The 23679-nt window shown below is 41.2% G+C and overlaps 1 protein-coding gene across 1 annotated transcript in view; it reads left to right on the forward strand.

Annotated features, from left to right (window-relative positions):
* The window catches only part of LOC124545629 (protein lin-28 homolog), a 97481-nt gene extending 83998 nt beyond the window's left edge, over nucleotides 1-13483 (forward strand). Inside the window, exon 5 of the mRNA XM_047124575.1 lies at nucleotides 13216-13483. Within this exon, the coding sequence (XP_046980531.1) occupies nucleotides 13216-13483 (268 nt within the window). The remainder of the gene's footprint in view (nucleotides 1-13215) is intronic.
* The last annotated feature ends 10196 nt before the right edge of the window (nucleotides 13484-23679 follow it).

Below are 23679 nucleotides of genomic sequence, written 5' to 3' on the forward strand. Positions count from 1 at the left end.
TGTTGGTGCTCACATGGTGAGTGTTTCTGTATCCAAGGTAGCTGAAGTGCTTGATGTATCAAGAGCCGCTGTCTCGAAGATTTGTACCGCATTTAGGAAAAGCGGATAAACATCATCTGCTTAGTCACAACGCAAAGGAATTTGTGTGTTCGGTGACTGTGACAGTCGCTCATTGAGGAAGACTGTTAGGGAAAATAACAGGACGACAGCTCCAGAAGTCAGTGCAGAAGTGAATGTTGATCTTGCGATCCCCGTCAGCACCGAAACAACGCGAAATAGGCTCCGTAAGAGGGGACTGGAGGGCGAGCTGGGATTCTAAAACCGCTCTTCGCTTAAGCAAATGCTCGTAGCGGAAAAACGTGGTGCCAAAGCCACAAAACTTAGACTGTTGAGCAATGCAAGAATGCCATTTGTGCAGATGAGTCTTGTTTCGAACTGTTTCCAACTTCTGGGCAAGTTTTACGTCCCAAGAGTGAGTCATGGTGGGAGTTAGGGAATGATTTGGGCAGCCATGTCGTGGTTTAGGCAAGAAGAGAATAGAAGCTTTCGAAATGTGGTGCTACAGAAGAACACTGAAGATTAGATGGGTAGATCGTGTAACTAATGAAGAGGTATTGAATAGAATTGGAGAGGAGAGAAATTTGTGGTACAACTTGACTAGAAGAAGGGATCGGTTGGTAGGGCACATTCTGAGGCATCAAGGGATCACCAATTTGGTATTGGAGGGCAGCGTGGAGGGTAAAAATCGTAGAGGGAGACCACGAGATGAATACACTAAGCAGATTCAGAAGGATGTAGGTTGCAGTAGGTACTGGGAGATGAAGAAGCTTGCACAGGATAGAGTAGCATGGAGAGCTGCATCAAACCAGTCTCTGGACTGAACCCACAACATCAACAACAACATGTCGTGGTATTCCATTGGCTCCGTGGTTAGTGTGCAAGGTCGCATTACTGCCAAGCTTTATGCGTGCATTTTGGCTGATAAGACCCATCCTATGATACAATCCTTGTACCCAGGTGATGCTGAGTTCCAAGAATCAGGACCCCTGTTCACATATCTCGCTTCGCCCAAGAGTGTTTTTGTGTGCACGAGGATGCATTGCCGCATCCCCGTGGACGCCAGTCACCAGATCTCAATATTTTTGCGGCTTTTTCGTACACTTCGGAGAGAAGTTTGCTTGATCGCTTTCCAGTGGGGCACTCCCATCTTCCAAGACGAAAACACCCGTGTTCGCAAAGACTGTTAGACATTCACACTGGCATATTGTTGCACATCAACTGTCTGGCTAAATCGCCCGGTATTAATTCCGTGTAAAATGTTTGGGACTGTTAGGAACTGCAGGTGATACATAACGATCAAGATCGCGGCGGTTTGGTAGCTGTACTGAGAGACTTCATCTAGACATGAGATAACTGAAGACACTTGTGAAGTACCTTCCTCGTTGAATTGGGACAATCTATACTCAGCTATCCATTTTCTGTTGTGCGGTGGAAGGTACTCATGCACTTTAGTCGCTCTCCCCCCCCCCCCCCCCCCCCCCTCCTCTTCCTGCTCCAGTCGCGGGAAGAACGACTGTTGGTGAGCCCATGTGAGCTCGAATCTCTCTAATTTTATCATCACGATCTCTTCGCGAAATACACGTAACGGGAAGTAAAACATGATGTACCAGGAGAAATGGTCATTATGCAGGGATATGACCAGAACGATCACTGGAAGCAAAAAAATTCCAGTAAACGTGGGTTCTAAAACGCATACCTTAAGAGATACGAGCACTTGTTCACATTCGCTACTGTGAAACATATCTCTGCTACTGAACAAGTGTTCGTAGCTCTTACGGTATGCATTTTAGAGCCCATGTGTACTAGCATTTTTTTGGTCGAACGATCATTCCTGTCATATGCTTGAATATTGGCCATTCTTCCTGGGACGTCCTGGATGACGCTTCCAGGAAGGTACGCTCCCGAAATTTTAACTGTAAACCACACATACGTAGAACGCGTTTCTTTTAGGGGTTGCCACTGCAGTTGGAGCATCTTGGAGACGCATTCGACTTTATTAAATGAACTTGTAATAAAACGCACAACTCTTCCTCTATCAGTCCTATCTGCGTGTGATCGAGAACGACGAGCAGTATTTAACAATTGCTCGAACGAGGGTTTTGTAAGTTACGTCCTTTTGTGAGTGGACTACATTTCCGGATAATTGTTTCAGTCAATCTGTCTGGTTCCCGCCTTACCTGCGATTAGTTTTACGTGGTCGTTTCACTTTCTCTTGCAGGCCCTCTGGCTATAATTGTGTACATTAACTTTTTACTGTGCCTTGGCTGTAACAGAAGTATTTTTTTCCAAATGGAAACCTGAGGTACACATCTGTGAATGGTCAACCTTGCCGGCCGCGGTGGTCTAGCGGTTCTAGGCGCGCAGTCCGGAACCGCGCGACTGCTACGGTCGCAGGTTCGAATCCTGCCTCGGGCATGGATGTGTGTGATGTCCTTAGGTTAGTTAGGTTTAAGTAGTTCTGAGTTCTAGGGGACTGATGACCACAGATGTTAAGTCCCATAGTGCTCAGAGCCATTTGAACCATTTTTTTGGTCAACCTTTTCGTCACGCGCAAGTGCTGCCAACTGTCGGGCATCACTATGAAAATGTCAGAAAATCAGGGCAGCAGCGCACAGCAGCTCGTGACCACCAGAATACACAGATATGGTTGCTTCGCTACATTCCACTGTATAATTCAATGTTGCTATTGTTATTTTACGTGGTAATTGAGTGATCATTTTACTATTTATTACAACAGAGAATATTTCAGAATAAGTTATTTTAGCCCATAAAATGAAACCAAGTGAACAAGGTACACTACTGGCCATAAAAACTGCTACACCAAGAAGAAATGCAGATGATAAACGGGTATTCATTGGAGGACAAATATATTATACTACAACTGACATGTGATCAAATTTTCACGCAATTTGGGTGCATAGATCCTGAGAAATCAGTACCCAGAATAACCACCTCTGGCCGTAATAACGGGGTTGATACGCCTGGCCATTGAGTCAAACAGAGCTTGGATGGCGTGTACAGGTACAGCTGCCCACGCACCTTCAACACGATACCACAGTTCATCAAGGGTAGTGACTGGCGTATTGTGACGAGCCAGTTGCTCGGTCACCATTGACCAGACGTTTTCAGTTGGTGAGAGATCTGGAGAATTTGCTGGCCAGGACAGCAGTCGAACAGTTTCTGGATCCAGAAAGGCCCGTACAAGAGCTGCAACATGCGGTCGTGCATTATCCTGCTGAAATGTAGGGTTTCGCAGGGATCGAATGAAGGGTAGACCCACGGGTCGTAACACATCTGAAATGTAACGTCCACTGTTCAAATTGCCGTCAATGCGAACAAGAGGTGAACGAGACGTGTAACCAATGGCACCCCATACTATCACACCGGGTGATACGCCAGTATGGCGATGACGAATACACGCTTCCAACGTGCGTTCACCACGATATCGCCAAACACGGATGCTACCATCATGATGCTGTAAACACAATCTGGATTCATCCGAAAAAATGACGTTTTGCCATTCGTGCACCCACGTTCGTCGTTGAGTACACCATCGCAGGCGCTCCTGTCTGTGATGCAGCGCCAAGGGTAACCGCAGCCATGGTCTCCGAGCTGATAGTCTCTGTTGCTGCAAACGTCGTCGAACTGTTCGTGCAGATGGTTGTTGTCTTGCAAACGTCCCCATCTGTTGCCTCAGGGATCGAGACGTGCATGCACGATCCGTTCCATCCATGCAGATAAGATGCCTGTCATCTCGACTGCTAGTGATACGAGGCCGTTGGGATCCAGCACGGCGTTCCGTATTACGCTCCTGAAGCTACCGATTACATTTTCTGCTAACAGCTATTGGATCTCGACCAACGCGAGCAGCAATGTCGCGATACGATAAACCGCAATCGCGATAGGCTGCAACCCGACCTTTATCAAAATCGGAAACGTGATGGTACGCATTTCTTCTCCTTACACGAGGCATCGCAACAACTTTTCACCAGGCAACGCCGATCAACTGCTGTTTGTGTATGAGAAATCGGTTGGAAACTTTCCTCATGTCAGCACGTTGTAGGTGTCGCCACCGGCGCCAACCTTGTGTGAATGCTCTGAAAAGCTAATGATTTGCGTATCACAGCATCTTCTTCCTGTCGGTTAAATTTCGCGTCTGTAGCACGTCATCTTCGTGGTAGCAATTTTAATGGCCGGTAGTGTATGTTTTGAAAACGGGTACACATTTTTATGAAAATTTTACATCTGAAATCATTACAAAATCACCTAAGAGCATTACCACATAAATAAAAAATTTTCTTTGCTCCAGAAAAAATGCTGGTTTAAAAGGGTTACGTCGCTCAGTTTTCATACTCCTAGATATGTCATGGATGTGATTGCTTCTACTGGATGTTCGGCAATCGTGTAGTCATACAGTAATGGGCTTTTCTGCTTATTTATGAGTAATACGTTAAAATTGTTTACGCTGGTGTCAACTGCCGCTCCCTACACCAGATCGATCCTCTTCAGGTCACATTGAATTTTTAGTGTTTCTACTTCTCTGTACCAAACAGCATCATACGCGAAAAGCCTCGTAGAACTTCTGATTTATCCAGTAAGTGATGTGTGTATATGAAATCGGGAATGACATGAGCTTTTTTCTGGATCGCGTAGGAATGCTTTTTCTCCTCCATCGACCTACGGCACACTGCTGTTACTGGAGGTGCAAGTTCTTTCGCGTGGTCTAGGTAGTATCGTCTGTACCCCATCAGATCCAGTCGTCTTTACGGTTTACAACGATTTCCGTTGATTTCATACCGCGTAGTCTCTTATTGCGACATCTCATTTTGACGTTTGAGGGACAGTCTAGAGAAAGAACCACAGTATGATCTTCCTTAGATTAAATTAGAATCAGTTTTCGTTCGATAGACCCAAAAAATGAGATGATTCTCGTGGGTGTGGAACATGTCAGAAAGTATAACATAAAATATTTGACTATAATACTTGCTACCCTGACCATCTGTCAGGAGATAATCGAAATAGGTTAATACAATGCAGTAAACTGGAACAGCTAATATTTACAGAATTAACACGCTGTCAGAATGAAACATTGTTAGTGAAAGAGCTTTGGAAAAGTAAGTTTAGTATTTCGCTGTTCTCTCTGCCACCTTCCGTTTCGATTCCACCATGATCAATGCGTGAGTGGACGGTGGTTCCGATCAGTTTAATCATTTAATATGAGACCAAAACTCCTCTGGATTCTCTGTCCGATCGGCAGGCAGAAATTTACTTTCGAATTCGTTGAACGCTTGACATACGGCTCTCCTTACGCTAATTTTGGCTTCGTTCAGTATTTGGTTGTCTGTGAGACTGCATTTAAATGCAGTGAAGCTCTCTCTGCCTTCGGTGCAGCTTCCTTAAAGGACTGTCAAACTACAGCAGTTCTTCACTGTTGTTGTTGTTGTTGTTGTTGTTGTTGTTGTAGTCTTCAGTCTTTGATGCATTTCTCCATGCTTCACTATCCCTCACAATTTCCTCGGCACGTACCAGTTTAAGACGCATTGTCAAACATTCTTCAGTTTTGTCCGTTTCTGCCCAACATTTACAGTTCTGGAGATGATTGTTTCATGTTACTCTTGCATGATTTCTATTGCCTTCTACCCAAGGCTCTGGGAGTGACTGAAGTTTTTAATCTGGAATGACTAATTTTTTGACAGTTGTGCTTATGTGCGGGGCCCAAGAGATATGAAAATACGAACATCATTTGATAATGAAAGATGGGTAGATGATTCTATAAAACATGCAGGAGCAAATGTATTTCTTGTCACTGTCGAGCTAAATGCATGGAAAAATCTGGAGGGAGGGCTCCATACAGCCGTGATTGCTAGGTTGATGATAATGACGACGACGACGACGATACATCTAAAGGCCCCTGTACACAATCAAACAGTTTTTCGAACGTTTATTATGTTTACCATATACCTGACCGTGTGTGGTGCTGTTTGACAAGCATAGATCGTGTCTGACCTGTTTGCGAGAAATTTTGATCCATGGAAAGTTTGATTAGATGGCGAATGTTGTTAGTGACGTTGTTTCGCCGTATATGTTTAAAGTAAAATACTTCCATTACAGTTTATCTCACTATATCATGAGTTTCAACAACTACGGAAATCACAATCAAGGATAAAAACAAAATAGCTCTGGCAGTTACCAAAATTGTACCGGTGTCGCACCTTCGCCAGCTATATATGACGCAGGAAGACTTAGGAAGAAAACTGATATTCTACGCATAGCATACTAGCGGCAGTGCAATGAAATAAAAAAAAATCGAAGTTCTCCCACTCTTCCACGGACGATGTTGTGGTATTTTAATGAATTGTTATTCGAAGACCAAGTAGCAGAAAAAAAATTTTCGCGTACTTGTCTGTTCTGTTTCAGTGCTAGGGCGAAGTGACTCTACACTTTAAAATGGAAGCGAAGAAGTCAGCGTGATGTGGAATGTGTATAATATGGATTGCTAATAAATAAAACATTTGCAGACTTATATAAGTTGAAAGTTATAGCAAGATTCGCGGCAATAACAACCACAAGAATTTAAAAAATGGGCCTTCACCAGCGGAGATGCAAATATATCAACAAATTGATTGAACTGAAAATACAGAACTGTTTATTAATTTAGAGATGAAATGTTGTTACCAAAAATGTTACCAAATTTACATAACTTGTAGATCTTCATTCTTGAGGTGTTGCTTCGTCGCAAATGTCCCTGGGCTCTACTTCTGTGAAGCTGTACATGCAAAACCAATCGTGTAACGTATGAAATAAATTCTAGGTTCACATTTTCCACAAAGTTGCTTTATTCTCACACAGGATGTTCAGCTGCAAAAAATATGCAAAAAAAGTTCTAAAAATTGTGCTGTTGATGATTGCCCCGCTGCTGTGCGTAAATCTCTGGTACTTATAATTTACAGCAATCATTGACTGTTAGGATTTACAAATTTTAAGAAATGACAATTAAAAATATTTGACAATATTAATTAAGGTAGGCCTACATAGAAAAATAGCTAAAATAATTCATGACAATTTTGTGTGGACGCGGAGATAATTTCGTTAAGAATTCCGAAGTAACTTAAAAGCTTCCATAAAGTAACAATATATATCCATAAAGTAACAATATATATCACATTTAGAGCGAAAAGTGTTCCTATCGTGTGTATAAATTCCAAATAATAAGTTTATCAAAAATAGCTAGCCGCTCTTACGAAAATAAATTTGTAAGCTGCAAAACACGGTTTTTGATAAATGTACTCGTAAATTAACAGGCTCATCGGCGTAGCTAGTTTAGATCAATTAGCTTAGTAATTCTTGGAAACAAAATATTCCTAGCATCATCTCTCAATTTTTATTGAGAGCAGAATACAATAGCAAACGCAGATTTTACATAAATTGCCTCAGACACACTAATTACTACTATAGGTGCACTATAGAATTATGCTTTAAACAATTAATCAAGTATAAAATAAATTTAGTCTCTTCAGGCGGTGGTGGAGGATGCCCAAGTGATTGTTTTATTGCAGCTGATACGCCAAAACATTATGACCGCTGTGTAAGCTGAGCAGACACGGACGATATATCACCCTAGCGAAGGTACAGGGTTGTTCAAAAATGACCGGTATATTTGAAACGGCAATAAAAACTAAACGAGCAGCGATAGAAATACACCGTTTGTTGCAATATGCTTGGGACAACAGTACATTTTCAGGCGGACAAACTTTCGAAATTACAGTAGTTAACAATTTTCAACAACGGATGGCGCTGCAAGTGATGTGGAAGATATAGAAGACAATGCAGTCTATGCCGCGTGGGATTAGCCGTGCGGTCTGAGGCGCTGCAGTCATGGACTGTGCGGCTGGTCCCGGCGGAGGTTCGAGTCCTCCCTCGGGCATGGGTGTGTGTGTTTGTCCTTAGGATAATTTAGGTTAAGTAGTGTGTAAGCTTAGGGACTGATGACCTTAGCAGTTAAGTCCCATAAGATTTCACACACATTTTTTTGCAGTCTGTGGGTGCGCCATTCTGTACGTCGTTTTTCTGCTGTAAGCGTGTGCTGTTCACAACGTGCAAGTGTGCTGTAGACAACATGGTTTATTCCTTAGAACAGAGGATTTTTCTGGTGTTGGAATTCCACCGCCTAGAATACAGTGTTGTTGCAACAAGACGAAGTTTTCAACGGAGGTTTAATGTAACCAAAGGACCGAAAAGCGAGACAATAAAGGATCTGTTTGAAAAATTTCAACGGACTGGGAACGTGATGGATGAACGTGCTGGAAAGGTAGGGCGACCGCGTACGGCAACCACAGAGGGCAACGCGCAGCTAGTGCAGCAGGTGATCCAACAGCGGCCTCGGGTTTCCATTCGCCGTGTTGCAGCTGCGGTCCAAATGACGCCAACGTCCATGTATCGTCTCATGCGCCAGAGTTTACACCTCTATCCATACGAAATTCAGACGTGGCAACCCCTCAGCGCCGCTACCATTGCTGCACGAGAGACATTCGCTAACGATATAGTGCACAGGATTGATGACGGCGATATGGATGTGGGCAGCATTTGGTTTACTGACGAAGCTTATTTTTACCTGGACGGCTTCGTCAATAAACAGAACTGGCGCATATGGGGAACCGAAAAGCCCCATGTTGCAGTCCCATCGTCCCTGCATCCTCAAAAAGTACTGGTCTGGGCCGCCATTTCTTCCAAAGGAATCATTGGCCCATTTTTCAGATCCGAAACGATTACTGCATCACGCTATCTGGACATTCTTCGTGAATTTGTGGCGGTACAAACTGCCTTCGACGACACTGCGAACACCTCGTGGTTTATGCAAGATGGTGCCCGGCCACATCGCACGGCCGACGTCTTTAATTTCCTGAATGAATATTTCGATGATCGTGTGATTGCTTTGGGCTATCCGAAACATACAGGAGGCGGCGTCGATTGGCCTCCCTATTCGCCAGAAATGAACCCCTGTGACTTCTTTCTGTGGGGACACTTGAAAGACCAGGTGTACCGCCAGAATCCAGAAACAATTGAACAGCTGAAGCAGTACATCTCATCTGCATGTGAAGCCATTCCGCCAGACACGTTGTCAAAGGTTTCGAGTAATTTCATTCAGAGACTACGGCATATTGTTGCTACGCATGGTGGATATGTGGAAAATATCGTACTATAGAGTTTCCCAGTCCGCAGCGCCATCTGTTGTTGAAAATTGTAACTACTGTAATTTCGAAAGTTTGTCTGCCTGAAAATGTACTGTTGTCCCAAGCATATTGCAACAAACGGTGTATTTCTATCGCTGCTCGTTTAGTTTTTATTGCCGTTTCAAATATACCGGTCATTTTTGAAACACCCTGTATGAGCTGCAGATGGGAAAATGCACTGAGATACGCGACTTTGGCAAAGGGCGTATTATTATTACGCAGAGCCTGTGAACGAGTATCTCGAAAACGGTGAAGCTGGTCGAATGTTAACGTGCTACTGTTGTGAGCCTCTGTGGAAAGAGGTAAAAGGACAATGAAACTACAACTAGGTGCTAAATGGTTAGACATCCACAGCTCTTCATAGCAAGGGGGTTGCGAAGGCTTCTCTGGCCTGTGAAGTAGGATAGATGGTGATTGAGGCATCTCTGCCCAAAGAACACAGGGCTGGTTAATGCACAAGTCCTTCGGAGCACTATGTTCATCGTATTTGTTGAACATGGAGCTCCGCAGCATACCACCCCTACGTATTCAAATGTTGACCAAAGAAACCGTCAGTTATGATTGCAGTGGGCATGGGACCATCAGGATTCGACCGTCTTCGGGTTAATCACATCACTAGATCGATGGTCGTCCCCATAGACGCCGTCATCGCTCTAAATGGCGGCTCGAAACATGCAGTGCGCCACGGACGCAGGCTGGCAGAAGAAGTGTTGGGGTGTGCGAGACGTTCTCCTGCTTTTGCATGGACCTGTGGCAATAATCGAAGACACGCTGTCAGCTGCGAACCATCTGCATTTCTTCATACTTGATGTCTTCCCCGACGGCGATGTCATCTTTCAGCAATATAATTGTATGTGCCTCGGAGCCAGAACCGTGCTACAGTGGTTTGAGAAACGTTATAGTGAACTCACGTATATGTCTCGGCTACCAAATTCGCCTGATCTACATCCTATGGAACCCATCTGGGTCTCTCGTACGCTGATCAGCAGCTCGTTAGTTACACGAATTAGTGTAGATATCTAATGCCACGTACTGCAAGAAACTACCAACAAAATGTCGGATTCCTGATACGCAGAATCAGTTATGTATTTCGTTCCAAAGACGGACAAACAAGCTATTAAGCATGTGGTCATAATGTTTTGGCTCATCAGTGCATAAACAATTTACTAAAAGTTTCACTGTCCACCCGCAGAAAGTTTATGTAATCACCGGTGCAGGGTGTAACATTTCCTTTAACATGTTTCCGCTTATATTTCTCTCTCATTTTAAATCGTTTGCTGGATCAATGCCTTGTTTACTTATTATTCTTTAAACATGGTTCAAATGGCTCTGAGCACTATGGGACTCAACTGTTGTGGCTGTTAGTCCCCTAGAACTTAGAACTACTTAAACCTAACTAACCTAAGGACATCACACACACCCATGCCCGAGGCAGGATTCGAACCTGCGACCGTAGCAGCAGCGCGGCTCCGGACTGGAGCGCCTAGAACCGCACGGCCACCGCGGCCGGCTTTAAACATGGTGCCGGAGTCAATGTTAGAAGTGCTTTATTTGCATTTGCAGCCATTCCTGCTAGTGCCCAAATACGGCATACATGAAAAGAGTTTGCTTCAAAAGCAAAGTTAAATTGAAGATTCGTTATACGTGTATGGGCTTGTTTGACACGTCCGTGGCTAGATAAGAGCGAATCTGACAAATGAGGGCCTTAACAAGTTATTAATGGTTTCATTGGCCATTCGAAGGAAGTTGCAATCATCGGCTTCTGAGAGTAATAGTTCCTTATCAGAGTTTCAGGCTAACTCTGTCTCATTTTTTGCTATTCCCTGCACCATCGTCTTATTTTCTTCTTCTGTAAACAGTGCCAAAATCAGTGCCAGAATTGCTTTCCCTGCATTTGTGGTCATTCTCACAACTGTCGAAATACTCTCGATCACAAACAGCGGTGCTTCAATGTGGGGTTGAATTGGCAAACATTGTTTGTACGTGTACGAGCTTGTACCACAAGTCTGCGGCTAGACAAGTGCGAATTTGTCAAACAAGTCTGCTCGTTTACGGGAGCCTTCACTACCAATTTTGATTGTAGATTAATTTTAGCTGTGGTATATGTAATATACTACAAACTGAAGTACATAGATCTACATTTAGAACTTAATAAAGCAAAAACACGATCTGTTACTGGCCACGAGATATCAGTAGTATCAAATAAATAACAGGATGTACTCTTATAGTTCCCAGTATTGTTGTGTGAATTGATTTTCATGTTTATGTCGTTGACCAAAATCTTGGGCAATAAAAATGTGTTTCGTAAATTTGTGACATGCATTTTCAGTGGTTTATATACGTGTATCCAGGCCGCTACGTGACACACTTGAGAACTTTCCGTGGCCAATATTTATATATGTGCCTGATCTGTTACTTGCTCTCTTTATGAAGAGTTTTAGTGCGGTTACTGACGGAAGTAGCTGTTTCAATCAACGCTCTGGTTTCAATATGAGTTGTGACTTCGGGCCGATATTCACTTGAAGCGTTCGCTACCAACAGTAGCTATCATTGTGTGTGAGGAATAGCTTCACTGAGCATATCAACAAATTAAAAACTTTTCAAATTTAATTGGATGTAACATTTCTGCCATCTCTAATTCCGTGTGTTACACTAGCTGTTGTTTACGAATATATAAAATACGCTCAATCCATTGTCTGCTGACTGTGGTTGACTAGGCTGGCTGTAGTGAAGAAGCTATTAGCTCCGAGACGATTTCAATCAGCTACTCCCAAAAATCACCGCACCGTAACTGTTCACGAAGTGATCCCACGCGGTTCCCAACAACAATACCATGAGACTTCTTATTTCAGTGTTGAACATACTGACGATACCTTTACATTAAATCCATATTACTTCTAAAACTGAGATAATGACTTTCTCTTACAGATGACCAAAGTACTATACAGGGCGAACATTAATAAAAGCGACAATTTAAAAGGAGGGATTCTTAACTGGAACAGGAGGAAAAAAAGGTCCTATGAACATGTGTCCGGAAACGCATCGTTGCCATGGTAGATGGCGCTGACGAATGGAAGTTTCTGCCTCGTGTTCCTTGAGTATTACAGGGTGTGTGACTGACGCAGCGTACTGTAAACAGCAGAATGGTCCGGTATTCATGTCGGGAACAAGCCAAGATGCTGTTTATGTACCGTCAAGCAGATGGAAACGGTCGACAGGCAGCACTTCACACAACTTTTGAAGTCACTTTTAGGCGTTTGTGTGACCATAGGTCCTTTCAGACAGACTAACTTGCAGGGAGGCGGCATAGGACTGTGCTTACTCCAGATTCGTAGGACCGGGTTCTACAGAATATTGAGAAGAACCCTAGTTCGAGCTCCAGGCAAGTGGCCGGCCAACATGATGTAAGCCAAAGTACGATTATGTGTATGCTGCATGGCAGTCGCTACTATTCCTGTCACTTGCAACGAGCGCAAGAATTATCAGTAGCGGATTTCCCTCGACGGGAAGGATTTTGCATCAGACCATCACAATTATGTGATTTCTGCCATTTGTTCTCTTTACCTACGAAGCAACCTTTACCAGAAGTGGCATCATCAATCTGCATAGTCATCATCTGTGTGCAACATACACGGCACGTGGTCAGAGAAACTTTAATTCGTCAGCGCAATATACCGTGGGAACGATGCATTTCCGGACATTTGTACGTATGACCCGATTTAGTCCGTAGCCTGTCAGGAATCAGTTTCTACAGTTCCGCGGTTTTATCAACGTTCACCCTGTATTTCCTTTACTTGTAAGAATATTAAATTTGATTTATTACCGGTATATTAATTAAATTAAGGGTCGTGAGATCCAATTATATGAAGTAGTATTTTTAGTGGCTGTTCAAGTCGTATAGTGAAACTGTAATCTTGTTTGACAGATGTTACAACTGCGGCGAGTTCGCGAACCATATAGCGGCGAAATGCACCATGGGTCCGCAGCCCAAGCGCTGCCACCACTGCAAATCGCAGGACCACCTCATCGCGGACTGCCCCTCCCGGCCGGATCGGAACAAAAAGTCTCCGTCGATGGCAGTGCCATCTGCTGGCGCTGGAGGCGAAGCTGAACATCCAGAGACGTCCGCGGCGGTGCCGCCAGATGGCGAAGCTAGCGTCCTGCCCTCTACCACCACAGCGGGCGGAGAGTAATACACATTGTCGCACAGTTTGTTTCCGACATCATCCCTTGCTGTCTCCCGTATCATCTCTTGCTATCGTTAATACCCCATATTCATCAACATGTCAATAATACCAGTATGCATCCCAGATCAGAAAGAATAATGCGAAGCAAATTACTAATTTTAACTTTTATAACGCGTTCGTTTGTCTTTTAATCATTTGCCCACTGTTTTCTGCAAGAATTGCTGTCTTTAGCAAACAAAAATTTCAAGAAGAACGTTGAAATATTTGCATATTTCATTTCTCATTATTCTATACAGTATCACGCGTAATTGTCCTTCCTCAACACCACTAACGATCGGCCGAAATATTTCAACTTAAGCCTACTGCAGTGACGGTGTTACACAGCTATATCATTCGGCAGCAATATTAACTGGATAAACAACTTGCATTTCTTTTCACATATACCAGAAAAAAACGTAGGCCCCTTGCCTGAAAATAACTTGAATATGTTGAATAATAAGTAACTCTCCATGCTAACACACAAGTGGCAATATCACTTCTGTTTCAAAGAAGAGTCTCAGAGTATCACTGAGGCAATTTGCCTAGAAACACACTATGAGAGAGAAAAAGTCAGTGGAGTTGATGACGATCAAATTAAAATGACCCTTGTTCTGTAGTGATAAACATACCTGATTGTTCACAGCTGCTCACAGGGACAAAGCTATCTATTACTTTGTCAAGGTCTTTTTATATGCTTCCTTGCAGATCTACTTTCATTGTCAGTACTTCACAATATATTATACATCTCAGGAAATATTATTTTACAGGCACAGTTATGGCTTTTCTCCATAATCATATCAGAATATTAATTACAGCTAGGTCTGTGCTATTTTGAACTTCAGTGTGGTTGTTCTGAAGAAAGTAATTGTTACGATATCAACCTGTATGTTTCAAAATTGAACTACAGTCTGCAGTAGAAAAATGAAGTGGATGTACTCACTCTCGAGTGAAGAGCTCAAAGACTGAACGTTACAGACATCTGGTCTAACTGACACCAGTATGTGAAAATTAGACACGGAATCTTAAATTTATGAACCAAAGATTATCTGCATGTGAAAGGATGAAACACAGTATGAAGAACTGTCAGGTTCTTGCTAGAAAAATAAACTGAGAAAAGCAAACAGTACCCAGAGAGAAATGAAGGTCACGTTTTATATAGCTACCTTACTGCTGCCAGCCAGACCACAAATTCTTACAGTGTGTACAACCATAGTAATGTCTGCTGCAGTCTGTAGTACATAAAAACAAATAAGAAGTATCTTGCCTATGTTATCAGATGTGATTTCAATGGAAGAGATGAATACTTACTTAACCATTTGCATTTTGCATGTATTCAAAAACGTTATCAAAGGTTTAAATCTGTTGTTAACATTTTGTTAAGAAGAATGTAAGATAAGTATATCTGTTTTATTACATTTTCTACACTTCATGCATATCTCAGAGAAATGCATACCTGTGCTTGAATATTTTTACTACAGCTGTTTCTCTCTTGTTTTAACCCTGAGATATTTTATAATTTTGTCCAGTAATTGTTACGATTTTATTCTGTCAATTCCTGGATAAGAAAAAGATTCTCAGAATGCTTAAATGAAAGAAATCAGGCTTCAAAAATCTATGAATGTGAAGAGATTTAAAAGGCAGAGAATGTCCATAGTTTTTTTAGTGGGGATGCATGAGGTTATCATGAGATCAGCATGTCATTGTTCTGTTTGTCCTTTTGCATTGATTATCTTTAGTAGCTACCTAAAGGTAATCAGTTATGTACCCCACAGCAATGTATTGCTTATCCAGGACATGATATATTTAAATTTGCAAACTTTAGGCAGCACAAATCTGTCCTGACAGATAGTATTTACTTTGATGAATACAAATAATTATGTCAGTAGTTTATCAAGTTGATGTCATCGTTCCCACATCTAACACAACCATATAAGTAATTATTCTGGGAACCTATCATAGTATTCTAGATTTTCACACAGAACATAAAAAAAAGTTTCCTTTTCAAGATTAACTGGTTTGTGAGAGACAAAGTAAAATTTGATGCTGCTGTAAATTTGTTGTACCACTCGTCACTGAAAAAGATCTAAAGTACCAAAATATTTCCACTGATGTGCACAAATATGAGCCAGAGAAGTAGAAGAGTGCATTATGTGATACAAAATCTGTATACGGAACCAGAGTTGTATAAATACTATTGATGTAATTAATTGAGATAAGAAAGAAGGAAAATTTCATCATAAAATTAGTCAAAATAATCTATTGAATTGTCATGAGTTGTTAAATTCTGTAGTAAATAAGAAAATTAATTTTAAGAGTGCTGTCAAAAAATGTTGGAAGTGATGTATGATTACTTGAAATTATTCAGGAGAAAACTAGGTGTGCGATTTTCTTCTCTTGGTGTTGTAACTACACACATAACACATCTCAGATGGAGGTGTATTGGCAGTGGAGTGCCTCACAGAATAACAAAATTGAACATATCGAGCTGTGAATTGAGGTTGGGATTGAGGAAGTGAGATTTGATTGATTAGTGTGTCATACGGATGCAGTTATTACTGTCTCATGAATCTACTGCAATATAGTTGCACTGTTGCCAAAGAGGCAGATACTTTCTTCTGTATTGTACATATTTGTGGAACTATTTTGCAGTTTTGTTAGTCAGAATTTCTACCAGTCTGGTTGGACATTCAGTTCTGTTATCATTTTCATTTTTTGTTGCAGTAATCCAGTAGCATAGATTATGAGATTCCAATGACTGTATGCACTACTGATTTGATCAAATGTAATGGCATGTGCATTTAACCAGCTACAATTTTAATAGGGTATATTTGTTTATATAGATATATTATAGCCAACCTAAAACAGCGATAGTTAATGCACTGAAATTGCAATACATATGATAGACAGACAATTCCACTATGTTGGAATTTCAGGAAACATTCTAATGGTGCATTGTCCCCCATTACGGTGAGTGTTCCTAAATCATCTTGCCTTGCCACAAAACAAAACCATTTTTTTCAAACATTTTTTTGTTTTTAATTTGATAACCACAGATTGTGATTCATATGCTGCAGTAAACACAGGATGAACACTTCTCAAGTAGGTTGTATGTGTAGAATTGTTCTTTGCTACAGAATTCTACATTTATTTGTATTCTGTTTTATATTTAGAGAAAAGTGTTTTGCCACTACCAGTCAGTGTAGATCAAAGCTTCTATGTAGTGTTCCAGTGATATTCACAAAGCATTTTATGTCATATTCAATTATTTTTGTACTTGCATAGATCAACTCCCTCTACAACTGTCTTCACTGCAGTTTATTATGTATAACCAGCAAATGTGAAATGCATAGTGTTTTGAACTGTGAGTCAGTGCTGAAGGAACAGCTATGATTTTCAGGCTGTTGTTGTAAGCCCCAAATAATATCAATTGAGATCTTAGTTTCATGTGTTTTCAGATCAAAAGAAATCAGTCTGTGTAATTTGTGAGATGTTTAGCTGATAAACAACTTAATGTCTGTATTGAATGTCAGCAGCTTTCTTTTTTCTTTTTTAAAAACTACCTGTAGTCCAATTTCATCATCAAATTTTACAATGAAAACAAATTACAGTTAAATATTAATTAACTTTTGGGACCAAGCTAATGCCTTGTCGTTACAATGTTCATATAATCACAGTAGGCTTACATTCATTACAGAATGCTTGTGCTGCATTAACAGTAATCACAAGTGTGTTATGGGGTATCACAATGAAGAAGTGGAGTGACTAGAGTAACAGCTTGTGTTGCCATTTTTCTATGACGTATACATTTTAACACTAGCATTTGAAGAGAATTATGTCATTGCATTTTACAGAAATATTTTTATACCAACCATATTTTCTATAGAGAAGAATTTGTAAGTTGATTCACCAAGCATTGAAAATGTAAACTAGGAAACATAAAACACATCCTTAACTTCCAAGCCTCTGATCTCATTCAGATGCAATTTCATTACATGTGAAAGTGTTGTCTTCACACATTTAAATTATCAGAAATTGTTAATATTGATTTTTTGTATTCGGTGCTTTTCATTTTAATAAATTTGAAAGTTTATTTAAAAAGAAAATTATGCAATGTATGTATGTAAATTTATTAACGTATTTATTTTAAATATTATTTTGATTACCTGGTATTAAAGCATGTCATTATTTTCATTTGCTGTGTGCATAATTTTTAGTATGGTACTCCCCACAACACTGGACTTACTGGAATAACAGACAATAATGTTCATAGAATGCAGACATAAAAATGGCAACACTGTGAAATACCTTTTGTGGTGTGTGGTGTGATTTGAATTAGTATACATCATTTTAAGTTATTTAATCAAAATAGTTTTAAAAGGCATCAATTTCTGGCATTAAAACAGATATCCAACATGACAAGTTCTGTGCAGAATTTGAAGACTGTTTAATCTAATTATAGAACATTTCTATCATTGTATGCTTTTAATTACATGCAGTATTCATTTCACAATAGCCATAATTGAATATTTTTATCACTATATGTTAGCTGTTGTGTGATGACCTGATGTGTTTGCATTTAAATACTGTGCTGAGTTGATTCTGAATGGGTCAGGAAAATTTACATGTTATTGTACTTCGTGCTCAAGAAATTGGTGCCTCTGAGATGACTGGGTCACGAAGTTGTTTTATTTAAGCAGTTTTGTAACTTTCTTTTAGAAATAAGGTTCCTATGCAAAAGACTACTGTCCATTAACTACCTCAGAAAGATTTTTAACAAATTACAGTAAGTCTTGAGTACAAGGTAGATGTCATTAGCATTACAGTTGTCTAGGTTGTAAGTAACTTTCTTCCTGTTGACAGGAGTGAAGCATAGGAGTTTTAGGGCATTATTTTTACATTGTTTTGTGTTTTAATGTATTCTTGCAGTTGTTGGTAGTATTATGTAGGGTTCTTGCAGATCAAAAATTATTCTCTTCAGATGATTTGTATAGTGTTGTTCTATTTTTGTAGTACGTTTTCATGAAGCTAGAGGCTATGCACACTTTCTGAATCTATGTGTTTCAACTACACAGGAAACAATAGTATTTCATCACAAATCATTATTATCAGAAGCAAATAATAAATTAAATTTTCCTTTAAGAGAGTGCACATGTTTTTGAAATGACAGAAACATTTTGTCAATGTATAATTAAAAATACAGATATAACTAGCATCATGCAAACATTTATACAATTTATTAATTTTGAATCAGTGTTGCTTTTGTGTGACTATGTCTCAGTGCAGTTTTGGTGCAACTGATACAGATGTTGCGCCAAAATTCATGTACTCTCTCTGTTGTTTACACTGAAGAGAGAAAAGAACATAAATTGAGTGACTCAAGCAGCATAGTGAGAATTACTGTTGCAAGAATAAGATTTAACTGATTAAACAAGTTCCATTCACACATCAAAATCTCAGGGACTTTTCCATATTCTCCATAGTACCTACTGAGCACACGTTGGAAGAAAGTGAGTGTAAGGATGTTAAACTTAAATGCATTGTAGAAAGGATTTTGTACAGAACCACTTGTTGTTTTTAGAATAAACAGAAACAACAAATGCTATGAATTGTAAGTTATTAATTTTTCCTAGACCTCTCACATCCAGGTTCCCTGACTTAATGTGAAAATGATAATTTTTCAGTTCTGTGTAAGCTATAATGGTACATTACATGCACTTCATCCTGATTATTTCTTTTGTGATTTGGTCACAATTGCAATGTAAGGTAACAGTAACAAAGAATATTTTATTACAACATGCATAAATAAAATTGATTAATAACTGAGGCTATTTGTCTGCATGTTTTGGACAACTACAGCTTATCTCCGTCAGCTGAAGGGATACAACCTAGTAGTCACACCGTAACTTTTTATTTTATAAAGTTTAAACACAGGTCAACAGAAAAACCTAAGTCAATACAAAGAATATTAATAAAAATCAAAGAGTAAAGCAGATTGTCCGTGTGCTCGTTGCCACAGAAGAATGCTGCATTTCAGTGTGCATTCACAGGTGTTCTTCTGGTGACTCCCACACAGACCCCCATGATAGAGGGAAGCTCCAGGAATGTAGGAATGTTTATACTTCACCCGGCATCCAGCTCTCATGTGTACTGAAGGCACTGCTTTAACTTCTTCAGCCTCCGGTGCTGGCAGTGATGGTGCTACTTCCTCTTGTGGCTCTGAGACAGTGTCATCCATGTCCATTACTGTGGAAGGTGACACATCATGTTCAGCGCATGCATCCTGTTCAGTCGGTAACATATGTGCAGTTTGACGCATTCCAATGATACCATTTGGGTCTTCCCATTTTGATCTATATGCATGGTATGTTCATCCCAGGAGAGAACTCTGTAGTGCCCAGAATATGGGGGCTGCAGCAATGAATTGAAAGTGTCTGTCCATAGCACCACATATGTATATAACTGTAGACCTCTGTGCACAAACATAGTTACTGCCCCACGTCTTGAGATAGCAGATGGGTGTAGTCTGGCCATATGCTTGCACACCGTTTGCAGTACATAAGACAATTTGGTCTGTCATGCCCTGGTTTGATCAATGAAGCATTCTGTGGGCAGTCTTAAGGGCCTACCATAAACCAATTTTGCAGTGGATGCTCCTAAATCTGCTTTTAATGCTGTAGGGAGGCCCAACTAAACCAGTCGCAATGCTGACGACCAAGGCTGCACATGGCACATTAAAGCAGATTTTAATGTTCTATGCCAGTGTTCCACCATTCCATTGCTCGTTGGGTGGTAAGCCGTGGTATGATGGTGGTGGAAACCACAGAGGTTGGGCAATTCTGAGAACAGTGTCAATTTGAATTGACGCCCCTGATCTGCTGTGACATATAAAGGGCAGCCAAAACATACGATCCATGTTGAAAGAAATACTCTTGCCACCGTTGTCACAGAAATGTCTGATAATGAAACTGCCTCTGCCCATCTGGTGAAGCGTTCCACTGCAGTGAGGAGGTAATGGATTCTTCCAACAGAAATAGAGGTCCCACAACATCTAGGTGCACATGTGTGAAATGTTGCATCATAAGTGGGAAGTCTCCTTTTGCTTTGTGCATGTGTCATCCAACCTTGTCTCTGACAATCTAAGCACATTTTTGCCCAACTACAGCAGTCCTTCTGTATATTGGACCACATGAATCTATCCGTCATCAGTTTGACGCTGGCATTTATTCCCAGATGAGCCAGCCTACATACACGGTCAAATAATTACCATCACAGTTTATTAGATACAAAAGGTCTCAGTTTTCCCTGTGATACACCAAACTCGCGAAGGTTCACCAGCAGGTTGTATTTGTTGCAGACGTAACACAGATGTCGCAACGGAATTTGGCGAGTTGTCGGTCTGTCTCTTGTGCAGCAGCTAGCTCGTTGTAGTCAATAGCTTGAGAGACTGATTACAACCAAAACAGGAAATCTGCCATGACATTCTCAGCTCCTTTTATATGCTGCAGGTCTGCTGAGAATTGGGCAATTAATTCAAATTGTCTAAATGATGAGCAGCCATTCTTGTTCCTACTGAAGGCAAAATTAATAAGCTTGCAGTCTGTGAAAACTGAATGGGATGGCTTCCACTTGTGGCCAGAAATGTCTGACAGCTCCATAAATTGCCAGCAATTCCCTATCGTAAGTGCTCTATTTCACTTGTGATGACGTAAGCTTATGGGAGCAGCAGCCCAGGGGCAGCCAATGACCTTCGGCATGCTGGTGTAGAGCTGCGCCAACGGCTTGCTGGCTAGCATCCACAATAATTGCCGGTCGTGTCTAAGGAACTGGGTGTGTCAACATGATTGCCTGACATAGACATGCCTTGGTCTTATCGAATGCCACCAACTACTCAGGTGTCCATTGCAAAGGTCGTTTGCCCACTGCGTCCTTGCCGGCTAATGCTGACGTCAAAGGTGCCTGGATGGTCACCGTATTAGACAGATGTCTATAGAAATTTACTGCTACAAGGAACTGGCATAGTTGTTGATAATCAATGGGGTGAGTCAGCTCTTCGATAATGGCAAGTTTATCTTGCAGTGGGCTGATGCCGGCTGCTGTCACTGAGTATCCCAAGAATGGCACCTGACGTTGCAAAAATAAACACTTTGATTCATTGACCAAAATGCCATATGCATCAATGCATTGGTAAAAGTCTTTAGATGCAGTTCGTGCAAATTTCTTGGTTGCCAAAAAGACCAGGATATCATTGAGGTATGTGAGGCAGTGTGGTAAACCTCTCAGTACTGCATCGACAAACTGTTGCCAAGTTTGTGATTTTTCAAACCAAATGGCATACAGAGGTATTCAAATAAGTTTAAAGGTGTCATGACAGCCATCTTCAGTATATCAGCAGGTGCTAAGGTGCTACCAGTATCTGGTGGTTTGCTTTCTAGCAATCAGTGACACTAAAAATGGTTACACCTGCCAGCACGTGCGTAAAAACCTTAATATGTGGTATCGGATAGTGATTGGGAATAGTACAGGTATTGACTGCTCGGTAGCTTCCGCATGGTCTACAGGTCCAATCTTTCTTCTTTACTAGATGAAGTGGCAATGACCATGAGCTGTCAGATCTATGGACAACTCCCGAGCACAATAGTTCTTCAAATTCTGCCTTTGATGCAGCAAAACGATCAGGAGCTAACTGGCGCAGGTGCTATGATACTGGTTGACTGAACATAGTCATGATGTGATGGACCAGGTTGTGCTGAAATGTCTGCCCACACAGCATGGATTCGCAGTTTGCCACGTGTGGTGTCACTTCCTGTCTGTCATCAAATGTAGGCAGAGAACCTCATCCTAGGCTGTCTCTAATGCTCAGCTTATCCTGGTGGATGCTCAATGAGCCAATATCTTCTTCTACTGCATAGTGAAACAAGAAATTGGCACCCAATATTGCGTCTGATACATCCACAATCCCAAATATCCATGGTAAACAATATTAGAAACTGAGGTCTACATCTATCTGGCATTTTCCATGAGTCATTATTAAAGTCTGAATTGCTGCTGTGAGCTTCGATTGAGATGGAGGAAGCTTCACGTGGCAACTTTTAACAGGCAATGCACTGACGTCCGAGCCTGAGTTGATTAGATAAGTGCTGTCAGATTTAGTGTCTATAACAAAAAGTCAATGGGACAGTGAAGGTAGAGAAGGAAGGTTAGTCACTAGTAGTTTCCTGGCAATGCTCTCACCTCACTGTAGTAGGCACTGGTGCTCAAACACGCAACCTGCTGCTGTTTGGGTGATTGCAGAGTGATGTGCATCGTGTCATCTTGTTTCCAAAGTGATGGTGGTACCAGCAGATATGTTCCTTATACACATTGCATTCTTTGTTGCTCTTCTTGTATGTGGGTGCTTTGCCTCCCAGCAGTGTCAATATCTGTCACTGCAAGTTGTCAATGTAATTTCGCAGCTCATCCAATAGCTGAGTGATGTCCATTTGTTGGTGTCGTCGTATCCCTGCAGCTCCTGAATGTCTGTACTGCTGCATTCAAATGTCACGGACAACTTATGCCCTGCATCTAATGAGGCATAGACCTCATCAGCTAGCGAGAGTCACGATGACACATCGCGTGCCTCAGAAAGCACCACAGCCGTTCTAACTGCCTCTGGCAAATGTATGCACCATACATGTTGCAGTTATATATCTGGCAGATCAGTATTGTCAACTAAGCTTTGCAAGTGCCACCAAATCTCCAAAGGTGAATTATCTCCTCTCTTTCCACCATGTAGTGCTTGTTGGATATGTTGTTGCAAAGGCCGACGTAGTCGCTCAAGGAGTAATTGTTTAAAATGCATATACTTCTGCGTGGCAGGCAGGCGGAGTATTATATCTGCACTGATCTTTGCTGTTTTACTGTCAAGTGCACTAACAGCAATCATAAATTTAGTATCTTTGTTTACAGTGTCATGATGCTGGAAAGTCAGATTGAGCGTTGCAAGCCATAATTGTGGTTTATCAGGAATGAACTGCAGTGGGTGTGTCTTGATCTTGCTAGTGTTATCTGCTGAATGGCTGTTCCTTGATGCAATAGAAAAGTTCAAAGCAGCATTTTCCTGGTTTTTGATGTCACATTGTTAATCTTCAATGTATTTCAACGAAGCAGCACACCAATCTGTAATA

The sequence above is a fragment of the Schistocerca americana genome, chromosome 8, assembly GCF_021461395.2.
Source record: "Schistocerca americana isolate TAMUIC-IGC-003095 chromosome 8, iqSchAmer2.1, whole genome shotgun sequence".
NCBI classification, from domain to species: Eukaryota; Metazoa; Arthropoda; class Insecta; order Orthoptera; family Acrididae; genus Schistocerca; species Schistocerca americana.